Source organism: Glossina fuscipes, unplaced genomic scaffold (genome assembly GCF_014805625.2).
Source record: "Glossina fuscipes isolate IAEA_lab_2018 unplaced genomic scaffold, Yale_Gfus_2 2, whole genome shotgun sequence".
Taxonomy (NCBI): domain Eukaryota; kingdom Metazoa; phylum Arthropoda; class Insecta; order Diptera; family Glossinidae; genus Glossina; species Glossina fuscipes.
Genome location: NW_023998416.1, coordinates 5,167,599 through 5,189,975, shown reverse-complemented (window position 1 = coordinate 5,189,975; position 22,377 = coordinate 5,167,599). Strand labels below are relative to the sequence as shown.

Here is a 22,377-nt window from a genome sequence, read left to right as displayed (position 1 = left end):
GTAAATTACTAAAAAATTGGAATTAAAATTTTATCGTTAGTTTTGAAAATGTTAGCTAATCAATTGGAAACTCCCTTGGACTTAGCATAAAGACAATATTTTCAAAAAAACGCAAATTTTCGGGTTTTTTTCAAAGTTATTTCAGTTTCAATTTTTGGTAACATTTGAAACAGTCCTATCACAATCCTAATGGCAAATATCCAAAGCCACAATTTGAATTTCAATTTCTTGTGTCCGAATAAATGATATTCAACTGCAATTTTAATTAGTTGGCATTATTTATAGAATATTCCTAAAAATTTTTAATGAAATAAGAAATAAAAAGGAAAACTTTACAGCCCGACGGCAATACAATCCAAAAAGCAGTCCTAAAACTGGAAACTGTTTTGATAAATACATATAATTGCTGAAGTGGCTGACTTCGAAGAAAGCCAAGCATATCGGGAGCAAATGTTTGCGCACCACCTCGTTTACCATAACCTAGGAGGATGTTAGCAGCTTTCAAATCAGCAGGAACATAACCACAACGATGTATGAACTCGTAAGCGTCCAGCATTTGCAAAGCAATGCGATAAACAGCGATTTCTGGTAAACACCGCGAATTGCTTAAAAGGTGCTTACTTATATCAGGGCCGCGATGTTTTATATTATTAACATCAACTGAGCCATGTCCTAGCATATAAGGCACGCCTAAACTCTTTAATCCGTTCTTCCGTTTGAAATTATTGATATCATCCAGTTTGCAATTTCGCATATAAAAATGCATTTCAACGAATAAAGGCCCATTATCGTGAGGTTCCTGTAAAAAAATATTTCATATCTGAATAAAGGCGGCTTCTATATAATTATCTTTTGTACTTACGCATTTTACTACACAATCGTAGCTTTTTCCACCTCCTTTACAGGCTGTATAAATTTCACCATAACCTCCGATACCTACCGAGGTTCCGATTTTATATTCATTTTTGGCGAAATCCTTAAGGATTGTAACTTCCCGTAATTTTTCCGACATTTTGTATAAGTGATGTAAACTGCTCAAAGAAGACCGAAACTGAATTCAAGACGAGGTGCGTCCCGGATGATCAACAACCTCCATCGATGAAGGTCATGTCAAACAAATCAAAGATTCGATGCATAAAAACCGTCAAGAACCGAAAGAACCGGGCCAAAGTTGCTCAAAAATCGTTTTATTATTAAGACTTTGCTTCGATTGTCTTGCAGTTGTGCATTATGAATTTCTCCCGTCGAGCCAAACTGTTGACAAGAAACATTATTTGAGTGTTATGCGTCGTTATACGGGCAATACAGCTATTGGTTTTTGCATCACGACAATGCTCCATCTCACACTACATTGGTTCCTCGAACTCATTTCGTTAAAAATTCATCCCATATCATCCTATTCAGCCAATTCAGCCCCTTGTTCTTCTTCTTCTGGCTATTTCCTAAACTCTAAACACCTCACCAGCGTCAACGTTTTAAATCGACTGAAGAGTCAAGCTGAAGCCGAATCGCAAAACGCTTTGAAGGCCATCGCATCAATGCATAATACCTGAGGGCGAAAAGCGACGAAATTGATTTGGAGTAACACAAATTGAACAGATGTTACTTTTTGAGCATAGCGATGCGTATGCTTTTACAATACTATCCCATACTCGTTTAGAAAACTAAAGTTAGGGAACAAATGATTTCAATGTAATTGCGATATCAATTATCCCATATAAACTGTTTATTGGAATGAAATAAGTAAAAATTAGTTATTCATGCAATAATTTTGCACATATTTCAAATTTTAACATTAAAGCTAACCTCGCTTAACAACAAACAACTAATTACTTACCATACAATCTGTTCTGTGACACATTTCATAATAAAAGCGGAATTTTTGTATATCTTTATGTAAAAGCACAAGGTGAAACGAGTGAGTAAGGAACTATCGTTGACCATTTACGAAACGTGCGAAAATGTTATGCGCATTTATGCATAATAAGAAGTAAGAGCAAAACGTGAAATTCGGGAAAGAGGTAATAAGGTTCTTGGTAGTTAGCATTTATTGGCTCTTATTGTTTTCTTTTTGCGTCTCACAGCAGCCCTCTATATGCCATCAAACGTATTTGCTTTGCTAAAGCATGATTTCTTAGTAATGATCTCAACCAAAGTGTATTGGAACCTATTTAAAAAATATGAAAGTGTGCTTAGTGTGTGTTCGTTTTCTTTTCGCGACTACCGCCAGCTAGATGGCAGTTTGCTTCACAAAAATATTTTTATTTCATGCTTCGTTTTATTTTTGGGTTTTTTTTTTTAAATGATTGATACTATTATTCGTTTATTTGTGTTTAATTCTCTGCGACGAACAATAGAAAAAATAACAATATTTAGAGTCCAAAGAAAAATCAAAAAGAAAAAAATGTACAGGCGTCTCTGGTATAGCACGGTATTCGTCAATCACAATTGCAAGTATTATATAACACGGTGCTAAATTTGTGATTATCATAACACGGTTTTGATATAATACGATTGCAAAAAAAAACGATTTTTATTCCGCTGGATTGTAATTATATTTTACTCCACTTGTAGTGGAGGGTATACTAACCCCCACTTAATTATATTTATAATTTTCTAAATCGATCCATGTTTGTCTGTTCGTCTGTCTGCCCTGTGTTCTCGTTCCCAACATGCGAATTGCAAATGTTTGAGACATTTTGATGACGTGCTTTGAGCCAAAGACCATTGCATTGTTGCAAATTGTTGGGATCGGTCCACTCTCCTTGCAGCGCCTTATTTTGGATAGTCGTCATGTAAAAAAAAAATTGCAATATTCAAAATTTCTCGACAAAAGTCGCTGAGTAATAGTATTTCGACATTCTAAATTGCTGTGAAAAATTTGGATCCGTTGGGACAATTTTTTGAACCCACTATAATACAAGCGTTTCCACGAAAACTGAATCTTTATATAACTAATAGATCTTATTTTCAATGTTTCATCGTGAAAATTCCTCCAGAATAGTAAATTGGCAAAGAAATCAACTGTGGCAAACCTGGTCCACATGGGTATATTTTTTGGATACCACTGCATATAAGAACTCCCAGGAAATGTAAATTCCTATGTACCAAAACGGCCTAATTTTTAATATTTTATGATTCGTTCACTTTCGTTCATGACCGTAATTTGATATAAACAAATCAAATTTGCATCAAATTTGAATTACGTGGACCCTAAACCCCATTCTTTATAAGATTCCTCATGAGTAGTAAGCCCTCAAGAAAGGGTTTAATTTTTAATATTTTATGATGAAAATTATTCCATAGTAGAGAATTCGGGCCATATAAAGTAACAAGAACAAGCAACCTACACTAAAAACGAACAAGAACAAGCAACCTACACTAAAAACGAACAAGAACAAGCAACCTACATTAAAAAGGAACAAGAACAAACAACCTACACAAAAAAGGAACAAGAACAAGCAAACTACACTAAAAAGGAACAAGAACAAGCAACCTACGCCAAAAAGGAACAAGAACAAGCAACCTACACTAAAAACGAACAAGAACAAGCAACCTACATTAAAAAGGAACAAGAACAAACAACCTACACAAAAAAGGAACAAGAACAAGCAACCTACACAAAAAAGGAACAAGAACAAGCAACCTACACCAAAAAGGAGGTCGATTTTTAAACCCCAACATGTGTAAGGGTTATCATGAAAAGCAAGCCCTTATACGGCGAGAAAATCTAATTTCTAATCTTTTACAAGGGAAATTGAAATATATTAAAATTTTTAAGAATTGAACTGAGTTTGATAAATTTTGATTATGTCTGGTGATGTTTCGGGCATCTTCCAATATGCGGACTTTCACAAAATATGTACTTTTGCATTAAAATTATGTGTAATTTTTGGTGTCTTATTATCAAAACGAGTGAATCATTGAATCATTCATTGTATTAGACGAAGTGGTGTAGAGTCTGTAATCTCGGCCTTGTCCGACTATAATGTTCTTACTTCTCATGGCTGAGGCATTGTTTTGCGAAAGTGCGGCTGTAATATTGTTCCCTGTTCTTTGTTTTCCTTAGGAAAAAGTTGAAGCTTGTACAATTTTCTACTTTTTATTATTTATTCTTTCCCATTATTACACATACTAGGCGTTTGTTGAAGCGATGTCTTCCCAGTGCGGCATTTTGGTTCTAAGCTGCACGATGAACATTCAATTAATCTGTTGATGTTAGAACCATGGCTTGCGCTTTTAAGCGTCCCAGTTGCTCGCACCGTCAAAACCGGGAACAAGTAAGTTTGCCTTGTGAATAAGAAACGTGAACGAGACTTTTCTTTGCTCAACGCATTGGGAATGTTTTGTTTCCTAAATTTATTTTCTAAGATAAATACGAAAGCCCTTGACTCTTTTCACAAAAACAAATGTATTTAAATATATTTAATGAACACACATAGATAATTTAGTTTCACGTCGTAGCAGTAGTTCTCTTATTCTTTCTCAATCAGATATGGACGTTTATTTATTTTTTTTAATCTTTCGCATTTCCTTTCCTCGCGGCTCGCTTTTCCCGTATGAGTTGGCGCCGTAACGCTCCTTTGGATTGTACCTTTGGTTTCGGGGACTGTTTCTCACATCTGCTTTTAGGTTTTCTTTTCTGTTGTGTCTGCTTCCTTGTTCTCCGGGCTTTACATCTGCAACAGGTAACATATTCAGGAAGAGCATCCTATCAATAGAAGAAGATTTAAAATTCTATTTTTCAAACCTTTCCCTCTATTGTTACCCCGTTAGCTTCTAATAATTTACATTCCAGCCAGAATTTCCCTCTCGTCGTTAGTTGGAATAAAACAGGAAAGCCCTGTTCTGTCTTTCTGTTACGCAAGTCTTTTGATGATCCTGGCGATTCACTATCCACTTCGATAGCATCCATATTAAATTACAACACTTAAAATTTATTTCTTGTCTGACATATATAAAAAATAATTTTATATTGTTATCAAAATTCAAATAAAACATCAAATAAAAAAATTTTAAATAATAAGTTCGCTTGGGATGACATATGTCCGCATCGTGTCACCAAGCAGCCACATTGAGCCAAACCAAAAAAAATCATGGTTAATAATAATCAAAATCAATCACAAAAAGTAAATGAAAAACAAACACAACAATAAATTCAAACGGAACAAATTCATATAAATAAATGTATGGGAGAAAAAGCATGAGGAAAAAGCACGTGTGAAAACAATCGTAACAAACATGAAAGTCTTAATAAATATTCATTCATGCATTGAAGCTTTAGAGAATACAAACACAAGCAAAGAACATTCACCAACAAGCGAGCAGCGATAAGCACACACACACACACTAAAGTTGAGAACTAAACAAAAATGAAAATTTCATCTTAAATGCTATAACGAAAGACAGGATTGGGCAATGAAGTAAAGAGGCTTAATCAAAATAACCTCATTGTGGCATCGAAATGACGCTTACTTCCAGACTATACCTCGTCACAGGCGCAGAAACCAGAGAACCGTAACAATATGCAACGATCAAATTTAAGGACGGTTGTTGTACGGACGGCCCACTTTCGCAACAGATGACGGGTTGACTCGATTGATAAGAGAAAGCAAAATGAACATTATTATAACGTCCCCCCTCCCTTACATCGAACTTAAGAAATGCTTTGAAAACCAGAAAACATCTTAGTATAATTCTATTCCATTCGAAATAGACTGCTGTGGAGGAGATTAAGAAAATTTAATAGAATAATACGTCTTTTGTATATTTTTTAATTTAAAACCCTTTTATTTAAAGACTCTTATTAAATATTGATCACAGCATTATCTGCTCTGCATCAGTGCAAGATCCTACTTAACCGATCTGTCCGAATGCTAATCTGTCCGCTCTGCTAAGTGCTTGCCCGTCTATCTCCCCGGCTTTCCTGTTTGACCGCTCGCCCAGCTATCCATCAGTCCTTTGTACAAGAAAGGCTCACCGTCTCAAAAACTAAAACCTCTATCCTTTGCTGATGACCAGAGAGTAGCATTTAAAAAATTTACGATTTTCTCGCAGTTAGGGCAATAAATAAAGAAATGTGGCTTATCGACCATAGGAAAAATCAGCCTAAAACTTTTCTCCAAAAACTCTTCTGCAAATTTCCTTCCAGAATGGTCCAAAAACTCGATAAGCCCACAAGCAACCTTTAGAGGAGAATTATTCCTTAAAGCCTTAGCTTGGCTATCAGCATTTATGCAACTCTAACTTCTCCATAGGAAGTTTTACGTTATAGTATAAGTCATATCGTTGAGCGTGTATTGATCAGAAGAATCATTAATTTCGACTGTAGAACTGAACATCTAAAGCCCCTTCATTTGAGACGGTCAGCTGGATGTACTATGAGTTGCTCCATCAAACGAAATCGTCATTGATGTCAGCAACAGTTGAAAGAAATAAGTTCTAGAACGTCTTCGATAGGTTATCGGATGATGAGATTTCAGCATGATAACTTACGCCTCCTTATCGCCAAGTTCGTACAGGAAATGTTAACAACAAGCAACTGGAAGGTGTTCACCTTCTTGCTGCTCTCACGAGTTTCTATTCTTACGGCGTTGCTTTTATGAATCACGTAAAAAAGAGCGTTTATCCTTTAGCACAAAATTTATATTCTGTCAGAAAGATGAGGAGTATATATAACTAATGACAAACAATGTTTTGAATAAAGTACTTTTTGTCATTCAATAAAAGTGAACGCTTTTTTCATAAGAAAAAAAAGAAAGCAATATAATGGGGCGCGACGCGCCAATAAATACCCTACACCACTTTGTTTAATATAGTTGTTTACATAGCGACCTTTCAAAATAAGTCTACAGGTATAAATGGTCCTTGGCTGAAAGTACATCTGTGTATCAAATTTCATCAAAAAACTTCAAAAATTACTCCCTATGGGTTGCACACGAGGAAAAAGACGGACAGACGGACAAGCATCCTTAGATCGAGTCGATCTAACCAAAGGCGGAGCTATCCGACATATTTCTGGGCGTTGCTTACATCCTTGCAGTAGTGTACGATAAGGATCTGCTTCCATACATAGTAAAATTGCTGTTGATTTTAAATTTGCTGCAACAATTTTCCTATCCACCTATTCAACATGGATTTACTAGTTTGAACAGGAGAGCCTAAAATATTTACCTTAAGCAAAATATTCTTACATTTTTTTTCTGTCTTTGTTCTTCAAAAAATAAGATATTTAAAGATGTCTTATATCTTTTAAAAAAGTTTCAGCTAACTCAAGAAATAGATTTAAGATCTTTCGTATTTCGCTGAGCATATTTACGATGCACTTTCAAAGATCAGAAGAAATGGCCACTCAATCGAAGTGGTTAGCGAACTGAACAGAGAATTGCGAAAAGTAATAATGAAATGATTTGTTACATTGTTTTGTATTATGGATCAATAAATAACAATTCTTACAACGTCTTCAATGTTTATGTATTTATAGCTTTTGATTCTCTCTACATATATATTACACTTAATTGCATATAATATAAGCCGGCGTTGCATTTAGAAATATAAAGACTTTCGTAAGAATATAAATAAGATAAACAGGCTATAATAAATGAAGACTAAAGAAAGAAAGCAGAAAAATATTGATTTTGGGAAAAAAGAATATTTTGGCTTTATTGACGCTTGTCAACCTTTACGTACGTGATATTCTTAAGGAAAATTAGTTCGCAATTAAAAATGTAATTAATTGCAGTGCTTTCGCATCAATGATAATCTGCGAAAAAGTATCGAACAAGTTGCACAATACTGGCACAAACGTTTAATAAGAAACAGCTTTTGTTTATGAAATTAATTGACTAATAATTGAGAAACACATCAATGTTTTAAAATTGATAAGTTGATACTAAAAATAAGCATTAATCGCCATTGAAGGCCTTTACCAAATCTTAACAAAAGAGATATTACATTTAGCTTGGATCGAATCACTTGGCCCGTATTCAAGTACTCTTGATTGCCATTCTTAAATAGCAACCGCATCCAATTGCCATCGCTCGTATTCGAGTTTCACCTTTTCTGTCACTTGATCGCATTTTGTTTGCGTTCAAAATTTTTTAACGACTATTTTTTCATTTCATACTCTCAGATACTTCTAGTTGTATTCAAACTCTTACAGTAACAGTTTATCCATTCATAAATAGTTTTCAAATTTCGTTTACATTTAAATTTTTCCAGTCACTCTTCCGTTATTTCATGTGTATTCGAATACTTTTAGCCGCACTTAAACTATTCCTCATTTGTGCATATAAAAGAACTTTCCGGCAACATTGCCATACCTCGTCCGTATGGGAGTGATCCCCATCCAGATTTTTCACCAACCGTCCTCGTTTTTCATCCTTCCCCAAATATTTTCATCTACTTCAGACACTTATTCAATTTCCTTCGTTCATTACTCCGTCTGTTTATCTATATTCAAGAATTGACGTGCGTATTATTCGATCGTTTTGCCAGTTTATCCAGTTTTTATTTCCCATGTCTCCGATCCGTCCGCATACAACTCTTTTTACTTACCATTTTCATATAACTCTTAGCCATTCATTTCCCATGTCACCGTTTCAACCTTCTCGAAATTTATTTAACCCTATTCAAATATTTTTATTCGTCATTTTGACATTCCATCCGTATCCGAATATTTTCATTTGCCATTCGTATTTGTCCAATTTCTTTCATTCGTATTTCTCTTGTATCCAAATATTTCTGTCCGTATCCAGTGCCTTTATTCGCCGTACTCCTACATTGGCACTCGTGAGAAGTGTATATGCCAACGGATATGTGCTTACGGATAAATGTTTAATAATTCCCGCTGGAAATTATAGATTTGAAAGCGTACATAACCAAGTCAAACCTTAAAATGTCAAGAGTATATCTGCTCCGCCCAAAAATACGAATTAATTCACTAAAACGAAATTTTACTTATTATATATTTATTATGATGACGTCTAAAGAAATAGAAGATACCCATAAAAACTAAGAATGTTCATTAAAGTAATTTGAGGAACAGAAATAAATTTATGATATAAATAAATGGTGTCTTTTCAATCTTCTTACCTCATTGGATTCATTTAAAAGAAATATTGTCGAAGGATTGATCAGTCTCGCAAGATATTTGAAAGAAAGGCGTTGGATTAGATTATTTATAATGAATACCGCGGGCTTTAAACCTCATGATGCTTATGAAGTATTTCAACATTAGAATTACAGTTTTGGCCTACTGATATATGTCGTAGGTCTAAATGGGTTAGAAGATACCCTTGTAGAAAAGACATTTGTTTTTTAGATTAAATTGACATTTCGGACGAGTTAACCAATAGTCTTATTTAACCTTGCCTTCGTATAAGTGAATTATTGTTTTTAGCATAGCGTAGGTTACAATTCCCACAAAATCTATTTACGGAAGAGTTTTTGAGAATTTAAACAAAGCAATAGCGGTAAGGCGGCAGCTGAAAAAATATGCAGCGCATACGAAGAAGGACTGATAACTGATCGGAAAATTGGTTTGTAAAATTACGTTCTGTAGATACGACCTTAAACAAGGATACGTCCTTCCGATTTTAACGACAACCTTTTAAAGGCAGTATTGAAGCAAAATCCACGCCAAGCAACAAGACATATAGCAAAAATGTTGAGTATCTCACATTCAACCTCACACTATTTTGTTATTCAGTGAAAACAAAACAAATGTCTGATAAAAAAACGGACGTTACTTATGACTCGACCAACGATACAACGTTATCACTTTTTCTCTGCTTTTAATTTTATGAAGTTAGTCGATTTGGCAAGTGAAGCATATGCAGATAACGCAATTAAAATATGGATAGCGATGGGAAAACCTGGAGTAAAAAGGATTTGAGGATTGGATTTATTAATGAGCCTTTTGGCACATATAGGATTTAAAATAAAAATACACAGAACTTAAAAGAAAGTTTTCAGCCCAACGTGCCAGACTTTATGGAAGGCCTTTTTCACATCTAGAAACACATCTAGCTTCTCTGATGGACGAAATGACGCGATGACCGTACTTCACGTTGCTCGAAAAATTTACTTCTGAATACTGAACTGGTGGTCATAAGTAATAAGTTTCTGTCCCATGACTGGGAATAAACTTTGTAAATGTATATCTTTTTTTTAGAAAATGTTACCAATAAACATGACATGAACTTACAACATTTTCTGGTTTATTTGGTTACCTTTGCGTATTTTTATTGAGTTGAAAGGTAAATCAATTTTAATAAATTATTAAAAATTAATGTTGAGAAAATGAAAGCCTGAAGCGGTAGAGTGTTAATAAGTTATAATAACTTAAGTATTTATAGCAAGGGGATATTTTTTAATATTTATTTGATCAACTTCTTTGAACTCAGCAACTAATGTATGTCTAGTGCGTTGACCCCTGAGATAAATGCTGTCTAGGCAGTTCAATCCGAGACAACAAAATGATAAGAGGGTCTACCACTTGCTTCAAAATTTAAACTAGGAGATTATTACGAACTTTTTATGTCTCTGTTAGCTAGCAGCTATTTAGTAGCTTGCCCTTTCATTTTGATTGTTTGTGTGGGCAGAGATTCTGCTAATAGTTTCTTGATAAGATGTCGCGTTCTCTCAAACGTTTGCAAAGCTGAAGCTGTCCTGTGCCTTTAAGTGAATATGCGCTATGGCATACATGCAAGTGCGTTTTTACGACAAAGCCGAACAAGATGTTTTGAACAATCTTATCATTTAGTTGTTTTTTATTGTTATCTTGAATGCTTCTCTTTCTTCCAAATATAAAATAACTCAATCTTGGGCGACCTATAAAATAGGGAAAGGGTCCGATATTACTTTGATGAGTACGTCAGAACTAATTAGCTAAAAAAACTTCCCATGAAAAATTAAAAATAAATTTTTTTTCTTCTCTCAATGGTGAAGACGGCTCTCGCCCTCGTTAGAAGGTATAGGTAGCCATCCTTATATCTGGTTGTAGGTCTCTTCGTGAACCAATTACACACTGCTCTAAGAAAACAACTTTTCTAGTTTCCTATTAAATTCTTGATGTATTTGTGGAACCACATGGAAAGGCTTTATTATGATTGATGTATAAGCACTAACGCCAAATGCAAATGACTTTTGCTTGTTCCTTTCATCGGATTTTTTATGGTGTTTTTTAATGGTGTTGAACTCCGAAAAAACATAAACACAAAAATATAAAAAATAAATAGATAAACTCAAATAAACACAATAACAACAACAGCAAGAATCACAAGTAAATGGGTCCAACATGCTTTTACTCACGTCACATATAACCGATACCGGCGGCAAGTTAAGGTCTACGTGAACAACGAGACGTAATCTCGTGATGTTAAATAATGATGTTTACGAAACGGAAAATATGACGACTATGTTTGAATGCATGGAGCATATATGTATATAAAAGTATATAAATTTGAACATATGTGATTGTATATATCAACAATATATGCTGAGTATATACAAGCATTTATTATTGTGTAATTGTATTGTGTTTTTGTAGCAATTCTGTTTTGTGCTTAATATTCGCTGCTGAAAACTAAGTAACAGAGAGAGAGAGAGAGAGAGAGAGAAAGCGAGCGAGCGTATGAGTTCTGCCTGCGGTAATTGTTTAAAAAAATGATCTACTCTACTGTTTTCATGGAGGCAGCATAGCTATGAGCTGCGGTATATAAAGCCATACAAGTAAGTAATTCCATAAACAATTAATAAACAGCCACCAAGAGACACAGACTATTCAACAATAACAAGAAGTGCAAAGTGTTTTATGATATCAAAAAGAAAAAAATAAAAATAAAAAAAGAAGTAAAACATAAAAGATAAATAAGAAATCTCTGCTGTGACAAATTAATCAAAATAAGAGTATAATTGAAAAGTACTTTCTCTCAGTTTTCATCAAAAGTCATATTAAAATCATTAAAACGCGTCCAATGGCTAATATTGTCAAACAAAGCGGCCGAATTATGCCGCAGGTCGTCAAACAAGGTGAGTTTTATAAATTTCCACCAAAAAAAAAAAAAAAAGGCATGAGCGGAAAATTGAAGAAGTTTAAGAGCTTTTTCGAGTTTTATTTTGAACAAATCGTCTAATCTTCTTCTTCCTTTTTTTCCTTTCTTGTGATTTTCAATCGATAGCGGCTTGCCTTTCTACCTCAGCGTGCCGTCAACAAGAACCTCGAGGTCAAACTAAGGCGAAGAGTACACGTTTCATTGAATTCCAGAAGAAACTGCGCGAAAAGGCGCCGTTCGCTAGCTTCGATGAGCTATCGCGTCAACCTTTCCAAGAGATTGAAGCTTTACGGCCATGGCCCAATAACACGAATCCATATACCGGTGAAATTGGTGGTCCATCCGGTCCCGAGCCCACTCGCTACGGCGATTGGGAACGTAAAGGACGTGTCTCAGATTTTTAGTTTACTTTAATAGTCCTTGTATAATTTACTTACATTATTTAGATAACGTATTTTAGTTTTAATAGCGCGCATAAAAATTCATTGCATTTCTTAATTTGCAAGACTTCACGCCGCAACTACTACTACTGTGATTGTTGCAAGTCTTGCTACTTAGGCTGACTGGTGAACTTTTCAATGTTGTTTATTACAACTACACACGAACCAGCAACACATCCTAGTAGACTGTATTTTATCATAATTATAATCATCGTATATTTAGAAAAAAAAAAAAAAAAAAAATCAAAAACCAAATAAACAGCATAATATATGTATATATATATATATATATATTAATAACAATTTAATAAACAAAATTTGTAGTTGTATTTATTTCGTTATCATCGGCTGCTTGCTGCTGCTTCTCTTTTGCCAGTAACAATTGCACCATTTCTTGGCTGATTTCCCATAATTGCTGCTGTAGTTTCTCATTCTGAGATATCTTACTCGATTCGCATATATAACAATTATTAAAGTACAAACCCGTAAGGCCGGTCAGCTCATTGGCAGTGGCACAGTAAATAGTCGTTGCAGCCGCTTGTTGCTATAAATATAAAATTTGTTATTATGTTATCACTGGGAGTTAAATAATTTAACTTAAAGACAATATTTTTAGTATTAATTAACATTATGGCAAGTAATTTAAGATCGCAAACCACACATAGGCGCGGTTACATTAAATGACTTACCAAAGATTTAGTGAAAGGCCGTACGATGGCAAACAGCAAACGATAAAACCACCAGTTGCGTTGCAGTTGCGTTGAAACCATATTACCGGGATGTACAGAGAAGACACAAATGCCACGATGCTTCCATCTCTTGCGTTATTAAAGCACACGCACACATGCAATGAAAAGAACAAGATGAAACAATAAGAAAATCAGAATAACAAAATCATCATCATATATATATATATATATATTTACATATATGTAATAATGAAAGTTCTCTCAGTTCTGGTTTAAGTTAACCTCGATTTTTATTTGCTTTTTTATTGTTTTTCTTAAGAAGACACTTTTTATACCCTATAATGAAATTTCAAATTATAGACAGTTCAATAAACAACACCGAGAATAGCGTCCGTAAGAGATAGGCGTACAGACGAGCACGGTTAACTGGTTAACTGATAAAGGCTATAAATTAGTTCGTAAGATCAGATGACTTTACTTACATTGACTCAGATATTCTTAAAGTAATCAAATGAACTTAAAAACACAAGTTAAAACATTATTATCGGACAAGGCACTGACAAACAGATCACCTACAGTATACCGGCCGGTATTATTCTTTTCCTATTCTTGTCAGATTATCAAGGATTTTAATTTTTGTAAATATATTTGAGGGTTCAATAAATGCTCATATTCCATTGCCATTTCCTACATTCGTGTAGTACGCCAAAATACGATTTTTCACCAATTTTTGTCGAGAAATAGTGCAAATTGTTTTCATATAAAGGGACGGAGATAACAAAACTTGTCCGATATAACCCCTTCTCCATCGATTGAATTCGCTTTCAAAGCAACTCATCTCTGCACCAAAACACGTCCACGTTTGACATGTCCCAAATATTCCGAAAATTACGATCCTTAGGTGGAAAAAATGGACATATCGACTTCAATCAGAAAATCAGAAAATTATTCTGAACCAATCGCAGTAATGAAACACTGATCTGCTTCATGCCATCATATATGCTTAATGCATCCTGACCACCAGTGGTGTAGGACACAAGTGATATACAGTTAATTCTCGTTACTGGCAATATGATTTATTTTTATATATATTTACATGTGAGTGTTATATATAGTTTTATGTAATCGTAAGCAATCGACAACCACTATTTTTTGTTGTTTGTGACTTTTCTTAGGTTAATGTCCAATGTAACTGCCAGAAAGTAGCTGCGCTTTAACTTTCTTAAGTTACGATATAATACAAAGCAATATTTAAAAAAAATTTTTTTAACGCGTTCAGAGGTTTTTTACTTTATGAATTGATTTTTTCAGAGCTTTTATACCGGATAAGAATACGAGCAGACAAAACATTCCTTTTATGGTAACCAAGTATAAACAGACGCCTCCAGACTTGTGTACATTTTTGACTGAATAAAATTCACGCTTAGATTTAGTCGCCTATCCATCTGGCTGTTGTTGAAACTATCGTGACTTTGAAAATTATAGTGAAAATGTAAAAAAAAGAAGAATGGCGAGCAGCTATGCACAGTTGTTCGAGATTTTACAGGAACATTCATTAGGTAGATTTGAAAAAAGGTCGGAAATCTAAAAGAAAAGTTTATTTCCTAATAGTATCGAAGATTTGAGACAAAATACATGCCACTTTCATACTAACTGAACAGAAATGACCTTTCGTCGCAGGTGAAGGTGAAAAACAACGAAAAGTCAACTCTCATACTTTTTACTTGCTTTCAGTATTCTCTGCTTCACTGCAAAAGACTGGATGAGGCGGACAGTCATCGCTAAATCAGGTTGCACCTTTGAAAATGTAGTAAATACATTACGAAGAATGTCAATTTATATTGAATTTTGCAAAAAAAAAAAAAATAAATAAAAAAAAATCTTACATTCTTCTGTTTTCATTATATTCATAAAAAAAATCATTTCATCTGAACCTGGGCCATCTGCACAGAAATAGAATTGAGTTCACCGTCTTTTTATGTAATATGCCGATCAATAATTCCCGGGACTGGTACATTGACCTCATCCCTAAGATGCAAATGCATATTATTAGCAAAAAAAAATTCCAACTCTAAGACGAAGTCTGCTGGAATTCAATGTCGTTTCGATTACTTGTGGTATATTTATTTTGAAAACGATTGGAAATAAGAATTTCGGTTAAATACTGCTTCTTAATGGAAGAAAATCCGGTCAAAACTTTGCATTCCCTTGGCGAATGTTATGGCGAATCTTCTCCTTTGAAATCAGCAAATTTGTGAGAGGTCCACTGATTTTGAACTAGGTCAGCGATGATACTGAACGCTCAAAAAACGACGAGTACCGTAAAGCATCACAAAAATGTGAAAAATTATACTCGATAATCGAAAAGTGAAGTTTCGAGAGGCGGTTCACATAATAAAGACACCTAAAGGCTGTAAATTCCTTGGGTAAAATTCGGGACGTGAAAAAGTTATTCTGAAAATAGCTGACATGTTTACTTATTGTCACGAAAAAATTCGCATTGTCGCAAGTGGATAAGTGCGATGAAATATTGGATGAGTTCGCAAACCCTCAGCGACTGTTATCTGTTTGTAGATGTCAAAAGCATTACACAAGGAAAGAAGTTCAGTTCAAGTAAATATATCATAGCAAAAACTTTTGAGTTCTTGACAAATCCTTGTGTATAGAAATGCGGTCCTACATCAATTGCATCATCCTTGAAGCGGACTGTTTCAATGAATTCAGTTCAATTTCGTAAAACAAAAAGGTGTTTTTCTCACTTAGTTCCGGGGACTATTGGCTGATATACAAGAAACTTTTGATACGAAATATATCTATGCGCTCTAAAGTGCGATCTAAAAGTGATGACTCGAACTGCCCCCGATTTGGATTTGGAAACAAATTTTGGAAAACATATACTTTTGTTGCCTATTTCGGAGTATTATTCACCAAATTTTAGATTCCTTATAGTGAATATAAAATGAAGAAAATTAACACAAGCCAGAGGAACTCAAGATACTCAGATATCTATTAGCGAAACAGCGAGAGAAAATGTTGCCTGAAGATCTTGTCAATTAACATAACTTCGTTTTCCAATATTTGTCTCTTGAAAGTTGTGAGATCTGAAACCCCCTATCCTTGCACACATACACACATTACATAGGCTTTTCGTTATCTATTTACGGTAAAATTAATTCAATTTTCTTATTTACATATTTTATTCTCTTTAAAAGACCTATCAGCTAATTCACTAGCAAACTAAAGTAGAACTTGATGCCACATTGTTAACGAAAATGAAACTTGACCCAACTAACACGATTCGCTTAAAACCAATTGCAAAAATTTTCACTCATTTTTTTACATTACTTAGGAAGTTTGTCAAAATCCTAAGAAAATGTGTATTGGATCCGTTTGTTTTTAATAATGTTTTCATTATTGATGTATTTTGTGTCAACTTTTTTATACGGAAGTTATGAAATTAATTTCTAAAAAATGAAAACAAACTGTTTCGAGTTTATATTGATCGTTTATATCTATTACACAAAAGTATAATATGTTCTGCGAAGCCAAGGGCGAACATATGCAATTGAATACTTTACAAAAGATCGTATTATCATTCACGCACAATCTCATTAGCGTGAAAACAAAAAAAAAAAACATATCAATCACCAGACCGGCTAAGTGAAACATATAAGGCAACAAACGCAACAACATGTATATATTTACTAATATCTAATGCATAAATACGCGTGAATGCGGACGTATGCCTTTAAGTATATTTATAATAATTTTTTTTCATAACACACACCGCTGGCTAAAGATATGAAAATTTAATTTATATAGTTTAGATGAACGAGAAATGCTTAAGGGATTTATTTGCTTGCAACCCTTAATGTATTTCATTTTACGTATTTTCATTAATTTCCCAAATTTTCCTTTCGCCAGAAACTGTCCGCAACAAAAATTTATGGGGGTTAGCAAATAAGGGAAGGCTCTTATACATACACCTAAACAATCTAATCGTATGTATGCACCATCTGGAATGATTTTAAACTAATTTTATATTTCCACAAAATTATATTGAACGCAATTTTACTTATATTATGTCCTTAAAAGGCATAAAACCCAGCAAGTGCATATGCCCATCTAGGTGTGTGTGCTACTCGATATATGGAAATGTGCCGATTTGGGATATGTCATTTAAATAATTGAAGAATTTTGATAAATGAAGGAAGTTATGTTAGGCTTGGAATAAGTTCTTCTACCCATCCATCAACAACTCGTGTTGAAATCAAAAAAGTCTGGAAAAAATTATTACGTTATATATATAATAATATAATAAAAACATTGCAATCGGTCAAGACCTCTCTTTGAATGCACTCCACCATTTTTACTTATTATCTTCGCAAAATGCCGAATTTCGTACACCGTCAGCTTGTGGATGTTTACTTTTCGTCAGAACCCTGATATTGAAGTCCTTCAAATTTGGTCCCATTGTTTGATCTATTAATCATTATTCATCACCTATTTTCTTCATAAAATATTCAACGGTAGATCATGTGTGAAAAGCTCACTTTTCAAAGGCCATCTTATGGGAAAGAGCCCTAAAGATAGACCTATCTAATCCATTCATATGCCAATTCCCTATTTTGAATCATTTTCCATTTGAAACTTACTCAAAGGATTATTTCATGTAAGAATGATGATGGAGTTCTCAAAAATGGTCATATTCGATACAAACTTTGGCCATATTTTCTAACATTTTTTGTAAAGAAAGACTTTTCTCCAATGAAGCGTTATACGAGAAGTAGTTGTAGAACTGACTCAATCTAATCCACTGTGAACAGCGTTCGTCGTTGAGCCAAAAACATCGATGTATCAAACTTCATCATAATATCCCAAAAACGGCAGCCTATGGGAAAGATCAAGCGAGCAGGCAAGTTTAAATCCATTCAGAAAATGATTCTGAATCGATCAGTATAATAAAAGGTCAAATCTCACATCGTCACGAGCTTAATATCGGTCCCACCACGTGAGATGTAGGGCAGCAAAATTGGACATTCTCATAAGATATAAGCTAGCAATCGTATATAGAGTTCCTCAAATTATACTTCAGATACATATGCCATCCCTCAAACACTCTATAGGAAAAGACGACGTATTCTACATGAAATCAACGCGCAGCAAAGCAAAGACCATGTAAAAAAGTCATATCCGCATGTAAGCGTATCAACTGATCGATCAATTATACAAATTTATAGACCAATATCTCTTTTAGACAGTAAGTTGCAATTGTTTGGCTGAAATGGGGAAGTTTGCAGATCACGCCCACATTTCACTAAGATACAATAGTGATTTTCAGTATATTGATGCTGGCAAGTCCAAGGTTTGAATTTGTTCTGTGGCCATTAAGGAAGAACTTACAAGTTCGTGAGTATTCAAACAAAGTTTAGTTGGACATACGTACAGACAGAGCTAAATTGGGCCGAAGTCTTTTGCTGATCCAAAATGTGCATGTAAACATACTACATGGTAGGATTAGATATACTATAGCGCCATCTTTAATGCATATAAAAAGGCGTGCTTGCTTTAAAAATGATCGACATTAGCTGGGAAGGCCTTTTATTAAATTTTAAAATTCGAAAGTTTATTCATAATTTATCGAAAGTTTCTGATTACATTGTAAAAACTTTTTTTTCAACATTTTTTCCTTAAATTCCTTTAAATTTAATTTTCTAGGACAAATGCTGTTTCGTAATCATTTCATTAAATGTGAAACGAGTTATAATTGGAAACTTTATACTTCCTGGAGAATTTGTATTAATAGCAAATAATTTACAAAATATACCCGTTTAATAAAGCATTAATGACGATAAGATATTTTATTCCATTTTTATAAGGCGATAAATCTTAATAATAAGCCTTGTTTAGAGGACTTAATATCATGGCATATAAATATAAAAAAAGAAATTTTTAGCTTACCTTTGCCAACTCCAATGTAAATAAGACATTGCAGAGCTTGACATTATTATAGGCCATCATGCTCCAATATTTCTTTGGAGGTGGCGATAAATGCTGAACAGTCAGATTATCAGTTGGTAAACTGGCAAACCTACGATTAAATTAGATAATGCAGAATTATTTCGTTAGTTAAAAAAAAAACAAAACTTACATTAAATATATAAATTAAAAATAAATAATTTTTAATTAATTACAGAAAATATGAAATTGATTTCAATATGTGTTATAACTTTCGATGGCCATCAATTATACCTCTTATGATATTTAATGCAAGCGATTGCTACCCCTCTATCGAAATTGCAGTTTGACAACTTGGAGCGAAATCTAATGGAATTTAGTATTCTGAAAATTTCTGACGTATACTGACAGCAATAAACCGATATATTTATGCTTTACCAATTTTTGGTTTCGAGTTAAATTTGTTCTACGGTTACACGGTTAAGCTCGAAAGTTGTAGAAGAGAATTGAAACAGTTAGTAGACGCATTGAGATTCCCCTCTAGATCACAATGGCTTATTTAAAGACATAGTTTTGATTATTACGGTCCATGTGATTTCTACCTAATGTCGAAAGCGTCTTATTAAATGCATGTGTAATGCAGATTGACCTACGATTGATTCGATAAACTTGCTTGCTTCTAAATTAACTTCTTATTCTAGTTCCTTGTGAAAGCAGGCGTTAAGGTTGAAAAGTAAAATTGTTGTGATCGTCTATACAAAATCTTTCAAGGCGATCTAGATGTTAGATTTGGTGAATCTATCGATTAACCAGGATATCTCTTGCAAGTTCTAATCTCTCTCTCTCTGTTTTCAGAGATCGCTGTATTCTCCTTACGTATGGTAGGGTATTTATGGACGAATAATAGAATTCAGCATCACATGTGTCAGATGTGACAGCTCTCTGTCACACGTTTCGTGATTGCCGAAATTCTAATGTTAGACAAGTAAGCAAACCGATGACAGGTCTGAGATGTAATCATTTTGCAGGTTACCTGATGCTTTTCTACTTCATAAGACCTTTCAATTTTTGTGTACGATGTATTGGTTATTCATATATATGACTCAATATCTGAACTTCTAAATATTACAGACGTAATGGCGAACTTAAAGTATCCACATCTTAAAGCAATAAATATGATATAGAAAAATGCAAGCTACTCCCACATAAAGCGATAATAAACAATGTAATCGCATATTAAAATTGATTATCGTGTATAACTAAGCAATAAATCAATTCCTACTGTATCGCGTCTGTTTGAAATTCCTCTAATCTTTACAGTTAATGCGGAAAAAAGTTTGAGAACCTGAGGGTAACAATGTTGATTGATATACTATTAAAACTATTTTAAGACGCATTTTAAAGAACAATTTGACTTTAAAAGCATACATGTATATGTTAAGTCTATCATAATGTTTGGAAAATTTCAACAACAGATCTGTGAAAGCACTTCAGTGGCAAACGGCCCATAATTAAAAGCCCTACACCACTTTGTTTAATACAACAATTCAGACGTAGACTTTTCAAAATATGGCATTATATGAGTAATAGTCAAAAAAGTGATCCAATCCGAATCGTTTCGAAAAGTGTTCGTCCTTGGCAAACGTAGATGTACCAAATATCATCGAAATGTCTGAAAAGAGGCGACCAGTAGGTTGTACACATGAAGACCAAGCAGATAGGCATGCAGACGGACGGACAGACAAGATTAAATCGATGCAAAAAGTGATTTTGAACCAATCGATATAATAAGAGGCAGTCCTATCTCAAGTCCTTCTGGATGTTGCGCATATCCGTACAAACTTAATATTAATATGTATAGGCTATAAAAGCTATTGTGTTCGCTGTAACCAAAATTCAAATTGTTATGGTTTCCAAACTAAATAAGTATCAAATTGTGGTTTTTGTACTATCCGGAGAGACTTCACTTTCATGTTAACCCTTATTGCTAGGAAAACGTAATTTTAGCCAAACATATTAGAATTTTTATGCGCTTGTCTCTTGTCAGGCGGTTGAAGTGTGCCCGGTGTTCGTCTTTAACTAGACAAAACTATTATGTTTTTCTCATCAATGTTGTGCACGTGAGTATCACATGCTGGCTATTTAGTTTAAAAAGATATACATAAATATATGTATATATGTATGTATGCATATATGTGTATGCTTGTCTCATGAACTCACTTTATTTTGGACTTTGGAACTAAGCGTACATACTCAATTTAGGCACGCATATACGCTGGGAGCATTTTTATGTATATAGAAAAATAAAATAAAAACAAATCATCTGATGAAAATTGTAAACACAATAAAACGTTGAAGTATGGCGGCTTAGATTCATTGTGGGCAGAAAACCGCAATAAACAATGAAGCCAAGAAAAGAGTGATCGATTCGCTTAAGAAATGTATAATTTGGACTTTGATTTGCTTTATTTTACTTTATTTTATTTTTTTCTTTATTGTTTATTATTATTAAGGGTATTGTTGTTTTATTAAAAGCAGCTTTGTTAGCAAAACTTGACGCGCAATTGTTTTTCTTTTTTTTTTTTTTTTTGTTTTCTTAATTCAATCAAAACTGTACTGAATGAACTCAACGTAAAGAATAATTTATCTATAAATTATTACAATTAATTATACAAATTGAAATACAGGCAAGCGCAACTTATAGAAAATTAAAAAAAAAGAAGAAAACATCTTGACCAATAGGTCTCTCTAGTGTTCGCCGGAAAGTTTCATTGATTATTCTTGAAGACTAACCTGGAGATAAGAGTCAACAGAAAGTGATATCGATCCATGCGGAAACTTTTGCTAGTTAATTCCCTACAAAGCATGCTTACAGTAACGAAGTGACGCTGAGCCTTTCTATAACGTACCGGGAAATCCCACGTTTACACTACTTGCCACAATGATCTTTCTAAGCAATCGGCAATGTGCAATAGTCGTCACATTATATGCGGATTGCCTGTCCTATTGGTATGGAGATTATGTGTATGCAGCAAATGCAAATTACAATATCATTTATCTAACAACTTGTTCTACAAGTAAGTGTTCTATTTTTGTAAGAAAAAAAAAAAAAAAACAATTCATTTGTCAATTGCAAATGCACATCTAGCGAAGAAGAGGATAGCAAATCAATTTTTAAATAAATTTATAATTAAATGCACGAGCAGTGTGTGCGCGAGTATTTAACATAAAAAA

At 33.8% G+C, this 22,377-nt stretch overlaps 3 protein-coding genes across 3 annotated transcripts in view; 1 reads left to right on the top strand and 2 right to left on the bottom strand.

Moving 5' to 3' along the window:
- Positions 1-265: 265 nt before the first annotated feature.
- On the bottom strand, positions 266-1,201 carry LOC119632854 (nucleosomal histone kinase 1-like). Its single transcript, XM_038025986.1, has 3 exons — positions 863-1,201; positions 398-799; positions 266-292 (listed from the first exon to the last, which is right to left on the bottom strand). The coding sequence occupies exons 1-3, from the start codon at positions 1,010-1,012 to the stop codon at positions 266-268; spliced, it is 579 nt and encodes a 192-aa protein (XP_037881914.1). The 5' UTR covers positions 1,013-1,201.
- A 10,543-nt stretch (positions 1,202-11,744) lies between these two features.
- Positions 11,745-12,735, top strand: LOC119633788 (succinate dehydrogenase assembly factor 4, mitochondrial). The gene is made up of 2 exons (XM_038027526.1): positions 11,745-12,033; positions 12,183-12,735. The coding sequence occupies exons 1-2, from the start codon at positions 11,979-11,981 to the stop codon at positions 12,458-12,460; spliced, it is 333 nt and encodes a 110-aa protein (XP_037883454.1). The 5' UTR covers positions 11,745-11,978; the 3' UTR covers positions 12,461-12,735.
- Positions 12,736-12,748: 13 nt separating this feature from the next.
- LOC119633787 (WW domain-containing oxidoreductase) overlaps positions 12,749-22,377 on the bottom strand; it is a 17,593-nt gene continuing 7,964 nt past the window's right edge. Inside the window, exons 5-7 of the mRNA XM_038027525.1 lie at positions 19,147-19,276; positions 13,186-13,314; positions 12,749-13,040 (exon numbers count right to left, since the gene is read on the bottom strand). Of these exons, the coding sequence (XP_037883453.1) occupies positions 12,801-13,040; positions 13,186-13,314; positions 19,147-19,276 (499 nt within the window). The 3' untranslated portion in view covers positions 12,749-12,800. The remainder of the gene's footprint in view (positions 13,041-13,185; positions 13,315-19,146; positions 19,277-22,377) is intronic.

Bases quoted from the DNA above. Each gene is read 5' to 3' on its own strand.
- LOC119632854 (XM_038025986.1), bottom strand. From the start codon at position 1,012: ATGTCGGAAAAATTACGGGAAGTTACAATCCTTAAGGATTTCGCCAAA. The intron at 800-862 runs GTAAGTACAAAA...ATTTTTTTACAG, and splicing joins ACGATTGTGTAGTAAAATGC to GAACCTCACGATAATGGGCC. The intron at 293-397 runs GTATTTATCAAA...AAAAATTTTTAG, and splicing joins AGCCACTTCAGCAATTATAT to GAATATTCTATAAATAATGC.
- LOC119633788 (XM_038027526.1), top strand. From the start codon at position 11,979: ATGGCTAATATTGTCAAACAAAGCGGCCGAATTATGCCGCAGGTCGTC. The intron at 12,034-12,182 runs GTGAGTTTTATA...TTCAATCGATAG, and splicing joins GCCGCAGGTCGTCAAACAAG to CGGCTTGCCTTTCTACCTCA.